Below are 17,245 nucleotides of genomic sequence, written 5' to 3'. Positions count from 1 at the left end.
ATATATATATATATATATATATATATGGGTGTATATAAATATATATATATATATATATATATATATATATACACACCTATATATATATATATATATATATATATATATATGGGTGTATATAAATATATATATATATATATATATGTATATATACACCCCTATAGATATATATACACACCCATATATATATACATACATATATATACACACCCATATATATACATATATACACACACCCATATATATATATATATATATATATATATACCGTATTGGCCCGAATATAGACCGTACTTTTTTCCCCCACTTTAAGTCTTTAAAGTGGGGGTGCGGCCTATATTCGGGGTCTAGCGCCCGACACCCGGGACATGCAGTCCCGGGCGCCGGGCAGGCAGCGGGGTTAAGATACAGATCCCCCGCAGCGGTGCAGGGGACCTGCATCCTACTCCCCGATATGCTCAGACAGCCTCCCCTGCCAGCACTTCTCACGGGGGGGGGGGTATGTGCCGGCACGGGAGGTTGTCTAAGCGTCCGCACGATACAGTTTACACCCCCTCCTCCTCGGGGGGGGGCAGAGTGGCAGCGTATCTCGGGGGAGGGGACAGAGTGGCAGCGTATCTCGGGGGAGGGGAGGACAGAGTGGCAGCGTATCTCGGGGGGGGGGGACAGAGTGGCAGCGTATCTCGGGGGGGAAGGACAGAGTGGCAGGGGGTGCGGCCTATATTCGGGGTCTAGCGCCCGACGCCCGGGACATGCAGTCCCGGGCGCCGGGCAGGCAGCGGGGTTAGGATACAGATCCCCCGCAGCGGTGCAGGGGACCTGCATCCTACTCCCCGATACGCTCAGACAGCCTCCCCTGCCGGCACTTTCCACGAGGGAAGTACCGGCACGAGAGGTTGTCTAAGCGCATCGCCGGTGAACGTCCCCCCGCCCCCCGACTTACCAGAGCAGACTCCCGAGTGTCTTGCGGGGCCAGCGGAAGACATCTACGCAATACGCGTATACAACTTCCGGTGTCGGCACTTCCGCTGAGTGCCGGCTCCGGGAGTTGTATACGCGATTTGCATAGATGTCCCCCTCCGGCCCCGCAAGACACCCGGGAGTCTGCTCTGGTAAGTCGGGGGGGGGGAGGAAAGAGTGGCAGCATATCTCGGGGGGGGGGAGAACAGAGTGGCAGCATAGCCCGGGGGGGGACAGAGTGCCAGCATATCTCAGGGGGGGGACGACAGTGGCAGCATATCTCGGGGGGGGGGGACGACAGAGTAGCAGCATGTTTTTTGGGTGCTTTTAGAGTGCGGCCTAAATATGGGGGCGGCCTATATCCGAGCCAATACGGTATACATATACACACACCGATATATATATATATATATATATATATATATATATATATACGGTACATCCATATATATATATATACACACCCATATATATATACACACCCATATATATATATATATATATATATATATATATATATATATATATTTACATATATACCCATATATATATATATATATATATACACCCATATATATATCTATATATATATATACACCCATATATATATCTATATATATATATACACCCATATATATATATATATATATATATATTTACATATATGCCCATATATATATATATATATATACACCCATATATATATACACACCCATATATATATATATATATATATATATATACACCCATATATATATCTATATATATATATATATATACACCCATATATATATATATATACACACCCATATATATATATATACACCCATATCTATATATATATATATATATACACACCCATATATATATATATATATATATATATATATATATATATATATATATACATATATATACACACCCATATATATATATATACACACCCATATATATATATATATATATATATATATACACCCATATATATATACACCCAGATATATATATATATATATATATATACATATATATACACACCCATATATATATATATACACCCATATATATATACACCCAGATATATATATATACACCCATATATATATATATATATATATATATATATAGATATATGTATAGATATATGTATATATATGTATATATATATATATATACACCCATATCTTGAGAAAGGACCGGAGGTGGTCCGAAACGTTGGCAGTGCTGACTTGTGTTTAATGCACTTTACTACAAAGACCCTTTTTTCTTTGGTTACGTATATCTGGCTATTTTTGGAGCCCCCGGGCAAGTAAAAGCCTGTGTATATTAACAATTAACAAAGCCGCTGCCTTTGGTTTGTGTATATATATGTATATATATATATATATATATACATATACACACACATATATATACATATATATATATATATGTATATACATATATACACCCATATATATATATATATATATATATATATATATATATATATATATATATATATATATATATATATACACCCATATCTTGCGAAAGGACCGGAGGTGGTCCGAAACGTTGGCCGTGCTGATTGAAATAAACTAGTGTTTAATGCACTTTACTACAAAGACCCGTGAGTGCCCATTTTTCTTTGGTTACATATATATATATATATATATATACACACACATACATACACTCCCATATAATATCACGTGTAAAACGATATATGTGATCTATAAAATACTATGTCCGTGTGGATTGGCCTATATTGGCAAGACGGAAAGTACATTGGGGCAAGCATTAGAGTGGCATATAGGGACGGGGTTTCCGACAAACCTGTGGCTCAGCACTTCCTCAATAAGAAACATTTGTTGTCATCTCTCCGCTTTGTAGCGATTGACCATGTCCCCGAGTCTCGAGGAGGGGGTGATAGAGGTAAAACTTTGTTATAGCAAGAGACATTCTGGATTGCACATTTGAAAGCCATGGCTCCAGCAGGGCTACATGAAAAATTGACAATTTCTTCAGTTTTATAGATATGTAAGTGTTGAATACACGCAGTGTTGTGCTACGATACTGTCATATGTATGATTTAAACAATTATCCGAAGATCTTGAGAAATAGGACTGATTCCCAGAATGAAAAGACATAATGTTGGTTTAAGTTTACGGTAAATATGAGGGTCCCATGCAGGATTATTGCCCCTATATAGGGACCAGTGGTTGATTTTTGTACCTACTTTCGATCCACAAATAGTATATGATAGTTGGATATAATTTCTGCAATTATACATTATGACAGAGAGTGCATAATTTTAATTGGTGGTGGATATTTGGTATATTATAATTAAAACGTGAATATCTATAGGCATAAGCTAGTAGATCTAATCAGGTATAAATTTATGTTTGTTGTTTTCACAGTTTTTTCTCTGCATCATATATTATAAGTTATTAGTTTACAGTGCTACTTTTTGTGGAATATAAATTATTCTGCTAAATTATGTCACTAAATAATATACTGCCACTTAATACTATCAATTATTTTTATGTTTTGCCCCGAGATTAAAATTCGCAGTAATTAACATATATATGAGCCTTGACTTTTGATAAGGCATCATATCACTATGCACTAATTATCGGGGGGCATCTCACATAGATCTCCCTATCGGCACATATTTACATAACACTGACTATCTAGTTAATTCTAGTAAACGTTGCCATGACTACCCGGCACTCCGACTATACGTCTGAGTATCGGGCGCATCAATGACATCACGCGCATGCGCACGTTGTTGCGGTACACGCCACATCCGGTGAGCTTGAGCGCTACAGGTGCAGTAAGTCCTGCTTCTCATTTCCTTAATTACACACAGAATACATGCTATACACATTATTCCTCTGTTACGTCCTGATGAAAGTCTAAAAATAAAAAGACTGAAACGTTGACTTGTAACACAGAGTTTTGTGAAATTATTTAAAACCAAGTCCCATGAGTGCCGTCAACTACTTTTGGAATTTATATGCACCCCCCCCCCCCCCCCGGGCAGCAGCAAACCCTAAGCCTTTTAGTTTTTTTGTCTGGATCCCCAAATCTAAGAAATACCATTTCTGATGATTTTAAGCACGAAAGTACCAGCAGCCCCCAATTACTACATCAAAACAAGCACGGTTTGTAACAAAAAGCTGTTTATTCCCCCCCCCCCAATAAACATGACTTTCTTTTTGTAATCTGATGATACGGATATCGGCCTCCCCTACAGAAACTGCTTAAATTAACAAGCATAACACTGCTTAGTGAACGTGGCCCACGGTACCCTAAGTTACATGGACTCTGCCGCTCCTGGCCGAGGGCTCAACGAGGGGGAAATGTGCAAAAAAAAAAAAAAATTCTCTATAAATATATAGCAAAAAATAAATAAGGAGTCTGACATCTGGCCGGATGTATTGATGGCGCGGAGCCGCGTCTCTGGGTTGAGAGTCCTCCCTGCGGGACCCGAGGAGCCTCAGCAAAACTGGGGAAGAAAAAGTATATGAAACGGAGCGAAGGCGCCCAGAGCCGCAAAACAACAACCCCCCCCCACCACCCGGACCCTCAACGAGCCTCCGTCTCACCTTCCAGCGGTTTCCACATTCATTGCACACCACGTATGTGGTCATTGGCTCGTCTGCACTGCGGGTCTGCACCTGCGGGGGGGGACAGGCGGTGGGCACGGGTATAATCTACCCCTATGCAGGGGTATAGTAACGTGGTGACTTGGGTAAATCCCCCCACAGATAATGTGCCCCGGTGGGCATCTGGGTATATTCACCTGGGTGTAGGTGCAGTTCTTCTTCTTGCACTTGCCACAGGTGAACAGGTCCGTTTGGGTGCCCCCCGTCTTGCCCATCTGATGCTCCTGGATGGCAGCCTTCGTCATGGCCTTCCTCATCTCCTTCAACTCCTTACTTGCCATTTCCTGGGGCAGGAAGGGGCATTTAACATATCCGAGCCCGGACTCACAGCTGCTCCTATAATAAGCCCCCCAAGCATCCCACCCCAATGCGTTTGTCTGGGTCCCAATCAACCCCCAACCCTGAAGCCTGTTAATGCCCCCACCATCCGTACTCACCTCGCAGCTCATGTTAGCAATCTGCTCCGGGGTAATTGCCCCGCACAGGACGTTCTTCCTCAGCTCCGGGTTCTTCGAGTCCTTCAGGTTTGAGATTCTGCTGCGGATTCGGTTCTTGTATTTTAAGTCCGCGCTTTGCACGTCGCTGAACACGAGTGGGAGGGCTAAGGAGACAATGCTGCCGAGCGGACGCGTCCCACCTCCCCTTGCAACCGGGAACCCGAACAACCCCGCAGTCTGCCCCTTCCCCCCAACCGGGGAACCCGAACAACCTCACTCTCTGCCCCTTACCCTCCCCCAACAACCCTAGGAATCCGAACAACCTGCTCTCTGCCCCTTACCCGACTCCTCCAACAACCGGGAACCCAAACAACCCCGCTGTCTGCCCCTTACCCCACCCCTTACCCCACCCCTCTAACAACCAGGAACCCAGACAACCCCGCTATCTGCCCCCTTACCCCACTCCTCCAACAACCAGGAACCCAAGCAACCCCGTTGTCTGCCCCTTACCCCACTCCTCCAACAACCAGGAACCCAAGCAACCCTGCTGTCTGCCCCTTACCCTCCCCCAACAACCCCAGGAATCCAAACAACCCCGCTGTCTGCCCCTTACCCCACCCCTCTAACAACCAGGAACCCAAACAACCCCGCTATCTGCCCCTTACCCCACCCCTCCAACAACCAGGAACCCAAGCAACCCCATTGTCTGCCCCTTACCCCACCCCTCCAACAACCAGGAACCCAAGCAACCCCGCTATCTGCCCCTTACCCCACCAACAACCAGGAACCCAAGCAACCCCGCTATCTGCCCCTTACCCCACCCCTCCAACAACCAGGAACCCAAGCAACCCCGTTGTCTGCCCCTTACCCCACCCTTCCAACAACCAGGAACCCAAGCAACCCCGCTATCTGCCCCTTACCCCACCCCTCCAACAACCAGGAACCCAAGCAACCCTGCTGTCTGCCCCTTACCCCCCCAACAACCGGGAACCCAAACAACCCCGCTGTCTGTCCCTTACCCCCCCCCAACAACTGCAAACCCAAACAACCCCGCTCTCTGCCCCTTACCCCCCAACAACCGGGAACCCAAACAACCCCGCTGTCTGCCCCTTACCCCCCCAACAACTGGGAACCCCAAGAACCCCGCTCTCTGCCTCTTACCCCCCACGTCCCCCACTGTATGGAAAGGATATCTTCCTCTATTTGTGCCGCTAACAGCTCGCAGTCGGCTCCGAGGGCCACGTGATCTCCTGAATAAAACGCAAGGAAAGAGAAAATAGAAGTTCGAACATCTGCCCCAACCCCCACAGCCCAGACAACTCAAGACAAGAATTATGAAGCTTCTCCAACTCCGTGATGTCATCAGTCCGTTCTACAACCTGATCACTTATGGTTTAGGTGCAAGATCTCTCTGCCTTCGGTCCCAGCGTTAGAGCGTAAGCTCCTGGGGTAGGGTCTCTCTCTCTCTCTAATATATATATATATATATATATATATATACACACACACACAGACCAAGAGGTGACCCAGCTGGTGGTCAGATGACGGGGTCTTTACGCACCGTCAGTCTGCAGCGCGGCGGTCAGCATCTCGCGGCACTTGGTACGCACGGAATCTGTGGTGACCGGAAGAGGTGGGAAGCGGGTCATTTTGGGGGGGGGAGGAATCTTACGGGGTTCACTCTTCTTGGTGGAACTGAAAGGAATTTGGGTAAAGAATCCAGAATGAAACACTAGCGGGAGTCACGCCCACTTCCCGCATTAGTGTCAAAAACCCCACCTATTTCCAGTGAAGCCCATCCCTTCCCAATAAAGCAGTTGGAGGCCCGGCTCACCTGGACTCTTTGGAGGACGTGGAGGCAGGAGTGCTTTTGTTCTGCTGCTCAGAGGAGTCTGGGAGAGACGCCATTATTGCCACAATTACCACCACTGGCCTTTCGTTACCCCACCCACAGGAGCAACTAGCCCAACCAATCATGTCTGTATGAGACAGACTCAGCTCAGAGTAACCCCACCCATTCCTACATGCACGGGATAGGCTCAGGTCTATATAACCACACCCACTAATCCATGCACAGGATAGGTTTAGCTCTATGTAACCACATCCACTAATCCATGCACGGGATAGGCTCATGTCTTTGTAACCACACCCACTAATCCATGCACAGGATAGGTTTAGCTCTATGTAACCATACCCGTTAATCCATGCACAGGATGGGCTCATGATTATGTAACCACACCCACTAATCCAGGCGCAGGATACTCTTAGATTTACATAGCCACACACAAAAATACAGGATGGGCTCGGCTCTAATCCCCAACTCTCCATGGAGCCCAGACCCTGAATTCAGCACAAGAAACTACACTAGACCTCCATGCACACCCCGCGCCAGATGCCCCGCACCCCAAGCCCCGATACCCCGCGCCAACACCCCACAACCCTACACCCTGAGCCCAACACCCCACACCTTAATACCCCTCTCCAGACGCCCTGTAACACCCCACGCCCCTCACCGAGCAGCTTCTTCCAGGATTTGATAAGCGTTTTGGACAGCGTGATGATCTCCTCGTTGTTGCTCTGTTTCCGCAGCGCGTTCACAGACATCCCGATGCGAGTGGACTGAAAGGCAAAGAGACGGGGTCACTGGGAGACACCCCGGGGTAGCGAGACACCCCCCCGGGGCAGCGAGACCCCCGGCTAGTACGCCTCGTACCTGCAGCAGATCCAAAGTCACCGACATCCCCTTCAGCTCCTTCAGCAGATCCAGAGCCCCATCCTGCAGGGGGAGACAAACCCCGATTCAAATGCACCAATCACGAAGATACCACGGGGGCAAAACAAGCATGTAACGGGCACTGACCGTGGCACAAAGAGGGGTGCAGTTCTGGTTGGTTTCCATGGTGATTGCACCACTTTTACCAGCTGTCACAGGAGTTGCTCTTTATATGTAAACCCCATTGCTTTGGTGGCATCCAAAACAACCGCCGGGGTAAGAGGGCAAAATCAGGGGCATCCAACTCAGGATTATTTATTTTGGGTGCTAATCATTACTCTCCAGTATCCATGACAGCAAGGTCACTGGTATAACGGGGGGCTGCAGGCAGGCTCTGGGGGGCTGCAGACTGGTGTTGCTGGGGGGGGGACAAGCTCTGGAGGGGCTGCAGACTGGTGTTACTGGGGGGGCAGGCTCTGGAGGGGGCTGCAGACTGGTGTTACTGGGGGGGGGCAGGCTCTGGGGGGGGCTGCAGACTGGTGTTACTGGGGGGGCAGGCTCTGGGGGGGGGCTGCAGACTGGTGTAACTGGGGCGGCAGGCTCTGGGGGGGCTGCAGACTGGTGTTACTGGGGAGGAAGCACAGGCTCTGGGGGTTCGGCTATGTGCCCGGTTTGGAGGTCCAGCTCTGCGCCCGGTTTGGGGGGGGCAGGACTCGCCGTGCTTTTCTTGGCCACCATCTTCTCCAGTTTTCTGGCGATCCGCACAACGTCTTCGCCCTTGACCGACATGCTGCTGCGCTCCTCGATGAGGCTGCTCCAGCCGGGTTGTCAAGCGTTCCTTCTTGCCTGGATCTCAGTTCAAACAGTGCGGGGGGTCCGAACTGCCGCCGCTCTCTGGGACTTGTAGTCCAAAGACACCGCTTCCTGTCGCCTTCTTAACCAGCTGGACCCAAAAATAACTACAATTCCCGGCGGCCCCCGCGGCACTCTGCTGCGCGCTGCCCGATGGGACATGGAGTCCCTTTGGTCCCAGAGTCTGCGGAGAACGCGACACACATTTGGAGCTGAACTACACTTCTCTGCATGCACCGCGGCGGTACCTGCCAGTGAGGCTCTAACGTATTGGTACAAATCGTTACTACACTACTAGAGAGAAAGGTTTTGCAAAGAGCATTGCACCCTGATATTATGGGTCTGCAGAGCATTGCACCCAGATATTATGAGGAATGCATACTATTGCTCCCTTGCAGGAGAAAGGCCTGCAGAGCGTCGCTCCCATTGAGGAGGGTGGCTGCAGGGCTTCATTCCCATTCAACTGAGGAGGCAGAGCATTCCTCCCATACATGTGGGGAGTTTGCAGAGCATTGCTCCCTTACGTCAGGGCTTTCATACCCCAGCAGGCCTGCAGAGCATTTTTTGGGATGGGGATTTATGTCACTAAAGACCGTCTTAAACCCCGGCGCTGCAGCTGCAAAGGGTTAACGCTGTGTCAGAGCCTCGCGGCAGTTCAGTGCCCTTTCTGCCCCTGTCCCTGCTGGTTGATGGTAGAAGTGGGATCCGCATTGCCAGTGGCTCTGAGGATCACAAGTCCCATAACACCGAGCCGCGGCTCCATGGAGGGTTACAGGAGGGGAGTTACTGCCCTTTCCTTTTACCCCACAGACCAGCCCCTGGGTCATACAGCTGTGGGAAGAAAGGGGGGTTAGAAGATGCCGGTGGAGCTGCCAGGGAAAACGGGCAACAAAGAGATAACCCCTTTTCTATGATCTTCAGGATATTAATGTTGTCCTGGGGACGAATAAACGGCACAGGTGCAGTCAGGGGCTGTTACTGGATAGAAGTAATACCCCAGAGTGTCCATCAGGGGGCAGCTGCGTAGCACTGACAATTCCCAGCACTGAAACGATACGTGATCCCCATCCCCATCACACCGAGTCCCACTCTTTCCACCCTCCAATTTGCTCTTCTCACCAAAAACACATTTTAACCCTGCGAAGGTTCCTGAACGGTTTAACCCTTCGCTGCCTGGAAGCTCTTATGATTCTGAAGCTCGCAGGTAGATGACGTTTGCTGCTCGCCGCACGTCGGGGCTCGATATTCACTGCAGTTTTCCTAAATCTGCCCCCCCAGAAAACCGCTATCCAGTTTGCAGGCTCACAATGTGTGAGTTGAGGTGTGAGGGTCCCCAATGAATTGCCCCAGAGAACGGCTTGCTGGGGCATTTGGAAAATAAACTTCCCGAGATGAAAATCAGTAAAAGTATTGTAGATTAGTTAAAACTGTGAATCTTTACCCTGAGATTCTGCCCCTCCAACCAGAGAATATGCCCCTCCAACCAGAGAATCTGCTCCTTCCCCCTAAGCAAATATCTAAACACATAAAACAATTTTGGGTAAAAACACACAGAAAGTTGGATTGCTTTTTGTTGCGTTTGCAGTGAAGGGTTAATTGTGTGTTGAGGGGCCGCCGGGCTTTGGGTGGGGTCCCTAACGAGGAAACCGCACCTCCAGCGGAGTCAGGCGGCTCCCAGACCGCGTCCCACCGAGACCCCGTCAGTGTCAGGGGGGGGAAATGCCCCCCTCTCTCACACCGCGTGCGAAGCCAGTTGCCCCACGTTCTCGCCCACTCTCTAGTTCCTGGAGAAAAGAGGTTATTATTTGCCCCGGGGGGGGCAGGAAATAGCCTATATCTTTCATTTCCATGAAGGAACCAAAACTTTCCAAAATAGGCACCGGGGTCACGGTTACCAAGAAATTAACCTTTCGAATGCCAGAGAGCTCCAGCTCGGCTCTGTCTGCGCTCTTCATGCCTTCGGCCACCTCCTCCTTTCCACCTACAGCCCTCCCTGGGGTTAATTCACTAAACTGTGAGTTATGGCTGAGTTGAAACATTTCCATCTGCACATTATGAAGAACCCCGGGGTGCTGAGCCGGCCCCTGTATAATGTATAGATCAATCAATAAGCCAACCCCCTGTATAATGTATAGGTAAATCAGTGACCGGCCCCTGTATAATGTTTCGATAAATCAGTGAGCCGGCCCCTGTATAATGTATAGGTAAATCAGTGACCGGCCCCTGTATAATGCTTCGATAAATCAGTGAGCCGGCCCCTGTATAATGTATACATAAATGAGCGAGCCGACCCCCTGTATAATGTATAGATAAATCAGTGAGCCGGCCCCTGTGTAATGTATAGATAAATCAGTGACCGGCACCTGTATAATGTATAGATAAACCAGTGAGCCGGCCCCTGTATAATTTATAGATAAACCAGTGAGCCGACCCCCTGTATAATGTATAGATAAATCAGCGAGCCGGCCCCCTGTATAATGTATAGATAAATCAGTGACCGGTCCTGTATACCAGTGAGATGAACTGCTCCCCCCACGGCTCGCTGTTTAGCGGATAAAGCCCTGTCTCTCCCCCTCTGCCGCCGTCTCTCTCTCCGGACGCCGTGTCCCCCCTCTCGCTGTTGCTGTCTGTGGGAAGTTGGGATCTCCGCAGATCTCACACGCGGCTCCTGAACTTCCTGCCGCGTCTCCATCACACGCAGCGACGCTGCAGGAGTCTCCCTGGCAGCCAGCGGGGACCCAACAGCACCCCAGGGGCCGGGGCTGGAGACGCCAGAGGTTGGGGGGGTAACTGTCTCCCCCGCCCTGCCCGGCACACGTCCCGACATTCCCGCCGAGAGCACAAGGGGCGGCAGTTACTGGAAAGCCGTTAAAAAATGTCCCTTTCACTTGGGTGACATAAACCGGTCTCCGAATGACATCACAGCGAGGGCATCACTTACACATTCCATACCACCTCTGCCTGCTGTCTGCCCATTACTGAGCCCTCTAGCTGACGAAGGGTTAATACTAAATCTCCTGCAGAATATGGCGGGTATGTTTATGGGGTGTGAAGGGTTAACGTGTATCCTTCCGGACTCGGCTCTCACCATTGTGACCGTTCACAATACAAACTATGGAGGGAAACGGAGCCCCCCCCCCCACAGACACATGTAACCCCCCCCCACAGACACATGTACCCTGCATTAGTTGTTCCGTGTTGCGTGTTACATGTCCGTGTTTCTAGAAACTGCAAATCATTTCTAATTTTGGTTCTGTGTTTTCCCCAAAATTGTTTCCAGACCCGCGCGGCAAATCCTAATCCCCCGGCAGACTCCGTGTCCCCTCCGTGTGACTCACTCCCAACATCCAGAGCTCATCACCCCATGTGCTGTTCTGAACACTCAGGGGGTCACACAGGACTGAATGGGGGCATCCGGCACACGCAGGAGACAAACTGGTAATATGAGAAAGTGTAGTAGATACCTGGAATTGCCTTCCAGTGGACACAGTACAAGCAAAAGCTTGGGATGTGCATAACGCTCTCCTTACAAAATAATTATCTGGGTAACTAAAATAATACCCCAGGGGGGCAGTAGGTATCTGGATCCAGTAGGGCATTTTATTATTAGAGATGCAGAAAATGTAAAAGGTCTCCAGTAAGCGAAAGGCAGAGCGAGTAAAGTAAATAGAAGAATGGGGATGCAATTTAATGTTAGAGGAATGGGGAATAGAGCGAGGGCTGCGGTTTAATGTTAGAGGATTGGGGGAGAGTGCAGCGGCTGCAGTTTAATGTTACAAGAATGGGGGAGAACGCGGTGGCTGCAGTTTAATGTTAGAATGGGGGAGAGCGAGGCGGCTGCAGTTTAATGTTAGAGGAATGGGGGAAAGCGTGGCGGCTGCAGTTTAATGTTAGAAGAATGGAGGAGAGCGAGGCGGCTGCAGTTTAATTTTACAAGAATGGGGGAGAGTGCGGCGGCTGCAGTTTAATGTTAGAATGGGGGAGAGCGCGGCGGCTGCAGTTTAATGTGACTATGGGGGAGAGCGAGGCGGCTGCAGTTTAATGTTAGTAGAATGGAGGGGAGCGCGGCGGCTGCAGTTTAATGTTAGAGGAACGGGGGAGAGCGCGGCGGCTGCAGTTTAATGTTGATAAATAATGTAAGAATCCCCACACAGAATGTAGCGTTAGGGGCCCCTGTGATGTCAGCGACGACAGAAGAAAGGGGCTCGGAGGTAAATATTTCTGGAAAGCAAACAATGCAATAAAGGGGTGGAAAACGCAAGCAGTGTGTACAGTGAGGGGCATTAGTGGCAGAAGGGTGTTCTGCCACTTTTTTAGATCTGTGGTCAGACCTGGTCAGAGTAGTGGATACAGTGCTGGAGACCCCATCCCCAGAAGGATATTGACATATTGGAGAGAGTTCAGAGGAGGCGACTTAACTAAGGAACGGTTTACAGGATAAAAATGATCCAGAAAGACTGAGAGATCTCAACATGTCCGGCTTGGGGGAGAGAAGAGAGAGGAGATGGAAGAGAGACGGGGAGGGAAGAGATAGGAGAGAGAGAGAATAGGGGAGAGAAACAGGGAGAGAAGAGAGAGGAGATGGGAGAGAGAGACGGGGAGGGAAGAGAGAGGAGATGGAAGAGAGAGAGAGGGGGAGAGAAGAGAGAGGAGATGGGAGAGAGAGAGAGACGGGAGGGAATTTATTCCAGAAGAGGAGAAAAGTTACAACAAGAGACCAGAATCTAACACTAGAGAGTCAGAGACTGAGATGGAATGGAAGGGAGTTTTACTTTACTGAGAGGGTGGTAGATAGGTGGAACAGCCTCCCAGCAGAAGTGGTAGAGGGTAATACAGTGAGGGGATTTAAACATGCATGGGATAGGTATAAAGTATCCTCATTATGGGACCAGACCAAGTAGAGTAGATGGGGCCAAATGGTTCTTATCTGCTGTCAAATTCTATGTTTCTATCAGTAAAGGGGGTCGGCTAGATGGTGCAATCGTTTCTTTTCTGCCATCTTTAGGTATCTATATGGAGAGTTAAAGGGGCGTAACTGATACGTGGTTGAGGTGTGTTAAGGGTTAACATGTTAGCCAGTGGCTCGAGTACCTGTTTGGAAAGTGCCCCGGTGTCCATCCGCTGCAGCCGCCGGGCGATCCCATTATCTCCAGCTCCCTCTGCTGGCCGAGAGCTAACGAGCGGCCACAGAGACAAGAAAAACTGAGCAAAAAATCTGAAATATCCCCTAAATCTGAGCAGAAAATCTGAAATATCCCCTAAATCTGAGCAGAAAATCTTTAGTAAAATGCGACTGTTTTTGGGCTGTAGATTATAATCTGTCATTTTTTATAGAGTTTTATGGAAGTTTTTTTCACTATAAATTGATGTAGATCTCACACAACCACCGAATCCATCCAATGAGCTGAGAGGGCAATTACCCACTGAGCGAGGGTATTTCCCGGGTCTCCCCAAAACTGATTGCAAGCTCCGAGGCAAGCCACAAAAAAATTAAATAAAAAGATATACAGAGAGGGTGGCAGAGAGAAGGGCAGATAGACAGAGAAAGACAGGCAGACAGAGAGACGGGCAGATAGACAGAGAGACGGGCAGACAGACAGGCAGATAGACAAAGAGAGACAGGCAGATAGACAGAGAGAGACGGGCAGATAGATGGATACAGAGACAGACACTGGACAAGGGAAGGGTTAATGCGACGCTGGCCAGCCAATACCTCTATGGGCATCACTAAAGAGTTAACCCTCCCCAAACCGCATATACCAAAGATAAAGCCCCCCGCAGCATCGTTCTGCCCCTCCTGGCGTCTCCACCCCTCCTGACTCTGATTGGTGACAAGTTTCTATATTTGGTCCCTGCTGCCTCCAGCTCTCCAAACATTTGGCTGCTGATTGACAGGAAGGACGCTCCGGGATACTGGGAGACGGTGGCAGGAGACAGGGAGGTCCCTCGGCTGCAGCGTCCACAGAGAAGAATCCGCCTGCCAGCCACCGACACGTTCTGTGTGCCCACTTCTGCCCACAGGAGCTGCCCAGCTGGAATGCATAGATCTGAGTCCACTTACTGCAGAGAGGACACGACTCTGGCTCGCGGGGGAGGTGGTTCATGGGTCCCTCCTGCGGCTGCTGCCCCTGATCCTGGCCTGACTCCCAGCTCTCCTCCAGCTCCAGAAAGTCCCGTCCCCAGCCCGCAGACCGGTTATGGCTACGGCCCCTGCGAGGACAAGCCAGGAGACCCCCGCATCAGACGCCCCATGAACGCGTTCATGGTCTGGGCCAAGGACGAAAGGAAGAGACTGGCTCTGCAGAACCCGGACCTCCACAATGCCGTGCTCAGCAAAATGCTTGGTGAGATCCCGAGCCACAGGGGTGGGGGGCACTGGTGTGATGTGTAGAGAGGGAGAGAGAGGCATCGACTGGCACAGGGTGCATAGACCTATACCGTGCTGGGTCATTCAGCAGATGGGTGCGCATGAAGTAGATGGTGAAACGTGCAAAGAAAGGGTAGTAGATACCTGGAATAGACTTCCAGTGGAACAAATACAGAGAAATAGTTGAATAAAGCTCAGATGTGCGTAAAACAGGATTCAGCTTGTGGGTTTTGAGCATCAACGGAATGTCTATTGTGCCTTTTTTAATACATTTTCACTGCTGAGTGTGAGCACCGGGCTCCTGCTGAGTGTGCGTTAAAACCCCCATCCCCTTCCAAAGTCTGAAGGATGTTCAGAAATTGGATTTTTTAAAAAATATATCTGGTCTTTTATTGGGGCGCGGGGGGATGGGGGTCACACACCAGCCCCAGCACTAAGAATGGCCGCCGGCATCATATGGGAAATGCGGACGCTGTGTTTCCACCATTGGGTTCAGAAAGTGCTTTTTGAGGGTCCGGACCTCACGGGCAGGTTTTAGCCCCACAGGGGGGAAATAGGGTCTTCATAAGCTTTGGTGTTTGGTGGATGTGATTCATCTGCCCCCACGGACAGGTTATGACTCCTCTCTATATCTCTTCTTTCCCCAGGCCAGTCTTGGAAGAACCTGAGTGCCGTCGACAAGCGTCCCTTTGTGGAAGAGGCCGAGAGGTTGAGGGTTCAGCACCTTCAGGATCACCCAAATTACAAGTATCGCCCACGCAGGAAGAAGCAGGGCAAGAAAGTGAAGAGAGTGGAGCCGGCGTCTCTCCTGAGGAGCGATGGGTTTAGAGGTGGCCCTCAGCCCGCCGCCATCACCCATTTCCGGGAACTCCATCCAATAGGCTCCGGCGAGCTGGAGAGTTATGGTTTACCCACCCCAGAGATGTCCCCTCTAGATGTTCTGGAGCAGAACGAGCCGGCGTTTTTCCCCACTCACATGCGGGAAGACACGGACCACGTGCCCTTCAGAGCTTACCAGCACGGCCTGGACTTCGCGCAGGAGAAGGCACTGAGGGAGATGCCATTACCATACTCCCCAACGGCTGCCCACATGGGCAACCTCCTCAGGACTCCCCCGTCCTCTGCTTTCTACTACAGCCCTCCGGCCGGGGCTCAGGCCTGCGCTCCGCTCGGCCAGCTCTCCCCACCTCCCGAGGCGCCTCAGCTGGACCCCATGGATCATCTGAGTCCAGCCGAGCTGTGGGGCGACGTCGACCGCAACGAATTTGACCAGTATCTGAACATGAGCAGGACTCAGATGGCCGGATCTGGGTACCACTTGCCAATGTCCAAGCTGAGCTCCGCTAGGACTATACCATGCGAGGAGAGCAGCCTCATATCAGCTCTTTCTGATGCCAGCACCGCCATGTACTATAGCCCCTGCATCACCGGTTAGAGGGGGCATCCAGAGGGCAGGTTTGGTGCCAGACGAGCCTTCAGCTACAGGGAGGGGGTATGTAGAGTGACAGGGCAGGGTAAATCCCGTACGATGGTGGTAAGTGTGAGAAGGTCAGAGAAGGTCAGTTGGCTGTTGGCCATTTCTGCAGATACCCTAGTGCATAAGGTCAGTTAACCTTTCAGCTACCGGCGGGGCATAAAGAAGATGCCCTCTCGTAGCAACGGGAACACGGTGACAGTCGGACAGGGACAAACCCATTGCGTGTCTCTCTGGCACTACAAGGGTTAAGTTGGAAATAGGTTTATAGCGGAGGATAGGGTGTCAAGGAAGGGTTAGGTGTCTAAATACCCCTAAGGGGATAACGTTGTCGTATTTGCCCCTCTTATGGTTCCACAGGCACAAGGTCTCGTCTGCCACCAAATGCTCGACCAGTGATATTGTAAGATTGTTCAGCAAAGGAAGCGTTAACGTCTCATCCCTATGTAGCAACTACGTTTGAGAATCCCCCCCCTGACAGGAAGGGGTTAATGACACCGGGCAGTATAAGTGTATAGATCAAACAAGGGGCAAAAAAAAAAAAAAGCCTCTTCAAATCATGTACTGGACTGTTCCCGGCGTAACCCCCCGAATCCGGCTGCCGGCAGTAACGGGGTTCCCTCCGCGCTCCTCCGACTGAGTTATTGGGGGGCTTCTGGATTTTGCAGATTGTGAAAAATGAGACTTTGTTGTTTTTTTATAATTGCATTTTTTTATACGGAAAAGAAAAGTCCGATAATAATAATAATATTAATAATAATCACTGGTGTTAATCGATTGTTGCACAGT

General features: G+C 49.6%; 2 protein-coding genes across 2 annotated transcripts; one reads left to right on the top strand and one right to left on the bottom strand.

Moving 5' to 3' along the window:
* Nucleotides 1–4,426: 4,426 nt before the first annotated feature.
* Nucleotides 4,427–8,826, bottom strand: TCEA2 (transcription elongation factor A2). Its single transcript, XM_053453414.1, has 10 exons — nucleotides 8,481–8,826; nucleotides 7,764–7,826; nucleotides 7,564–7,669; nucleotides 6,885–6,942; nucleotides 6,612–6,745; nucleotides 6,244–6,300; nucleotides 5,051–5,205; nucleotides 4,751–4,897; nucleotides 4,554–4,625; nucleotides 4,427–4,453 (listed from the first exon to the last, which is right to left on the bottom strand). Exons 1-10 carry the CDS (start codon nucleotides 8,550–8,552, stop codon nucleotides 4,445–4,447), a joined length of 873 nt encoding a protein of 290 aa, XP_053309389.1. The 5' UTR covers nucleotides 8,553–8,826; the 3' UTR covers nucleotides 4,427–4,444.
* Nucleotides 8,827–14,485: 5,659 nt separating this feature from the next.
* SOX18 (SRY-box transcription factor 18) lies at nucleotides 14,486–17,234 on the top strand. Its single transcript, XM_053453349.1, has 2 exons — nucleotides 14,486–14,959; nucleotides 15,630–17,234. Exons 1-2 carry the CDS (start codon nucleotides 14,653–14,655, stop codon nucleotides 16,415–16,417), a joined length of 1,095 nt encoding a protein of 364 aa, XP_053309324.1. The 5' UTR covers nucleotides 14,486–14,652; the 3' UTR covers nucleotides 16,418–17,234.
* The last annotated feature ends 11 nt before the right edge of the window (nucleotides 17,235–17,245 follow it).

Source organism: Spea bombifrons, chromosome 13, assembly GCF_027358695.1.
Source record: "Spea bombifrons isolate aSpeBom1 chromosome 13, aSpeBom1.2.pri, whole genome shotgun sequence".
Classification (NCBI taxonomy): Eukaryota; Metazoa; Chordata; class Amphibia; order Anura; family Pelobatidae; genus Spea; species Spea bombifrons.
Note: the sequence above shows the minus strand (reverse complement) of the source record. Positions and strands in the feature narration are given on the sequence as shown.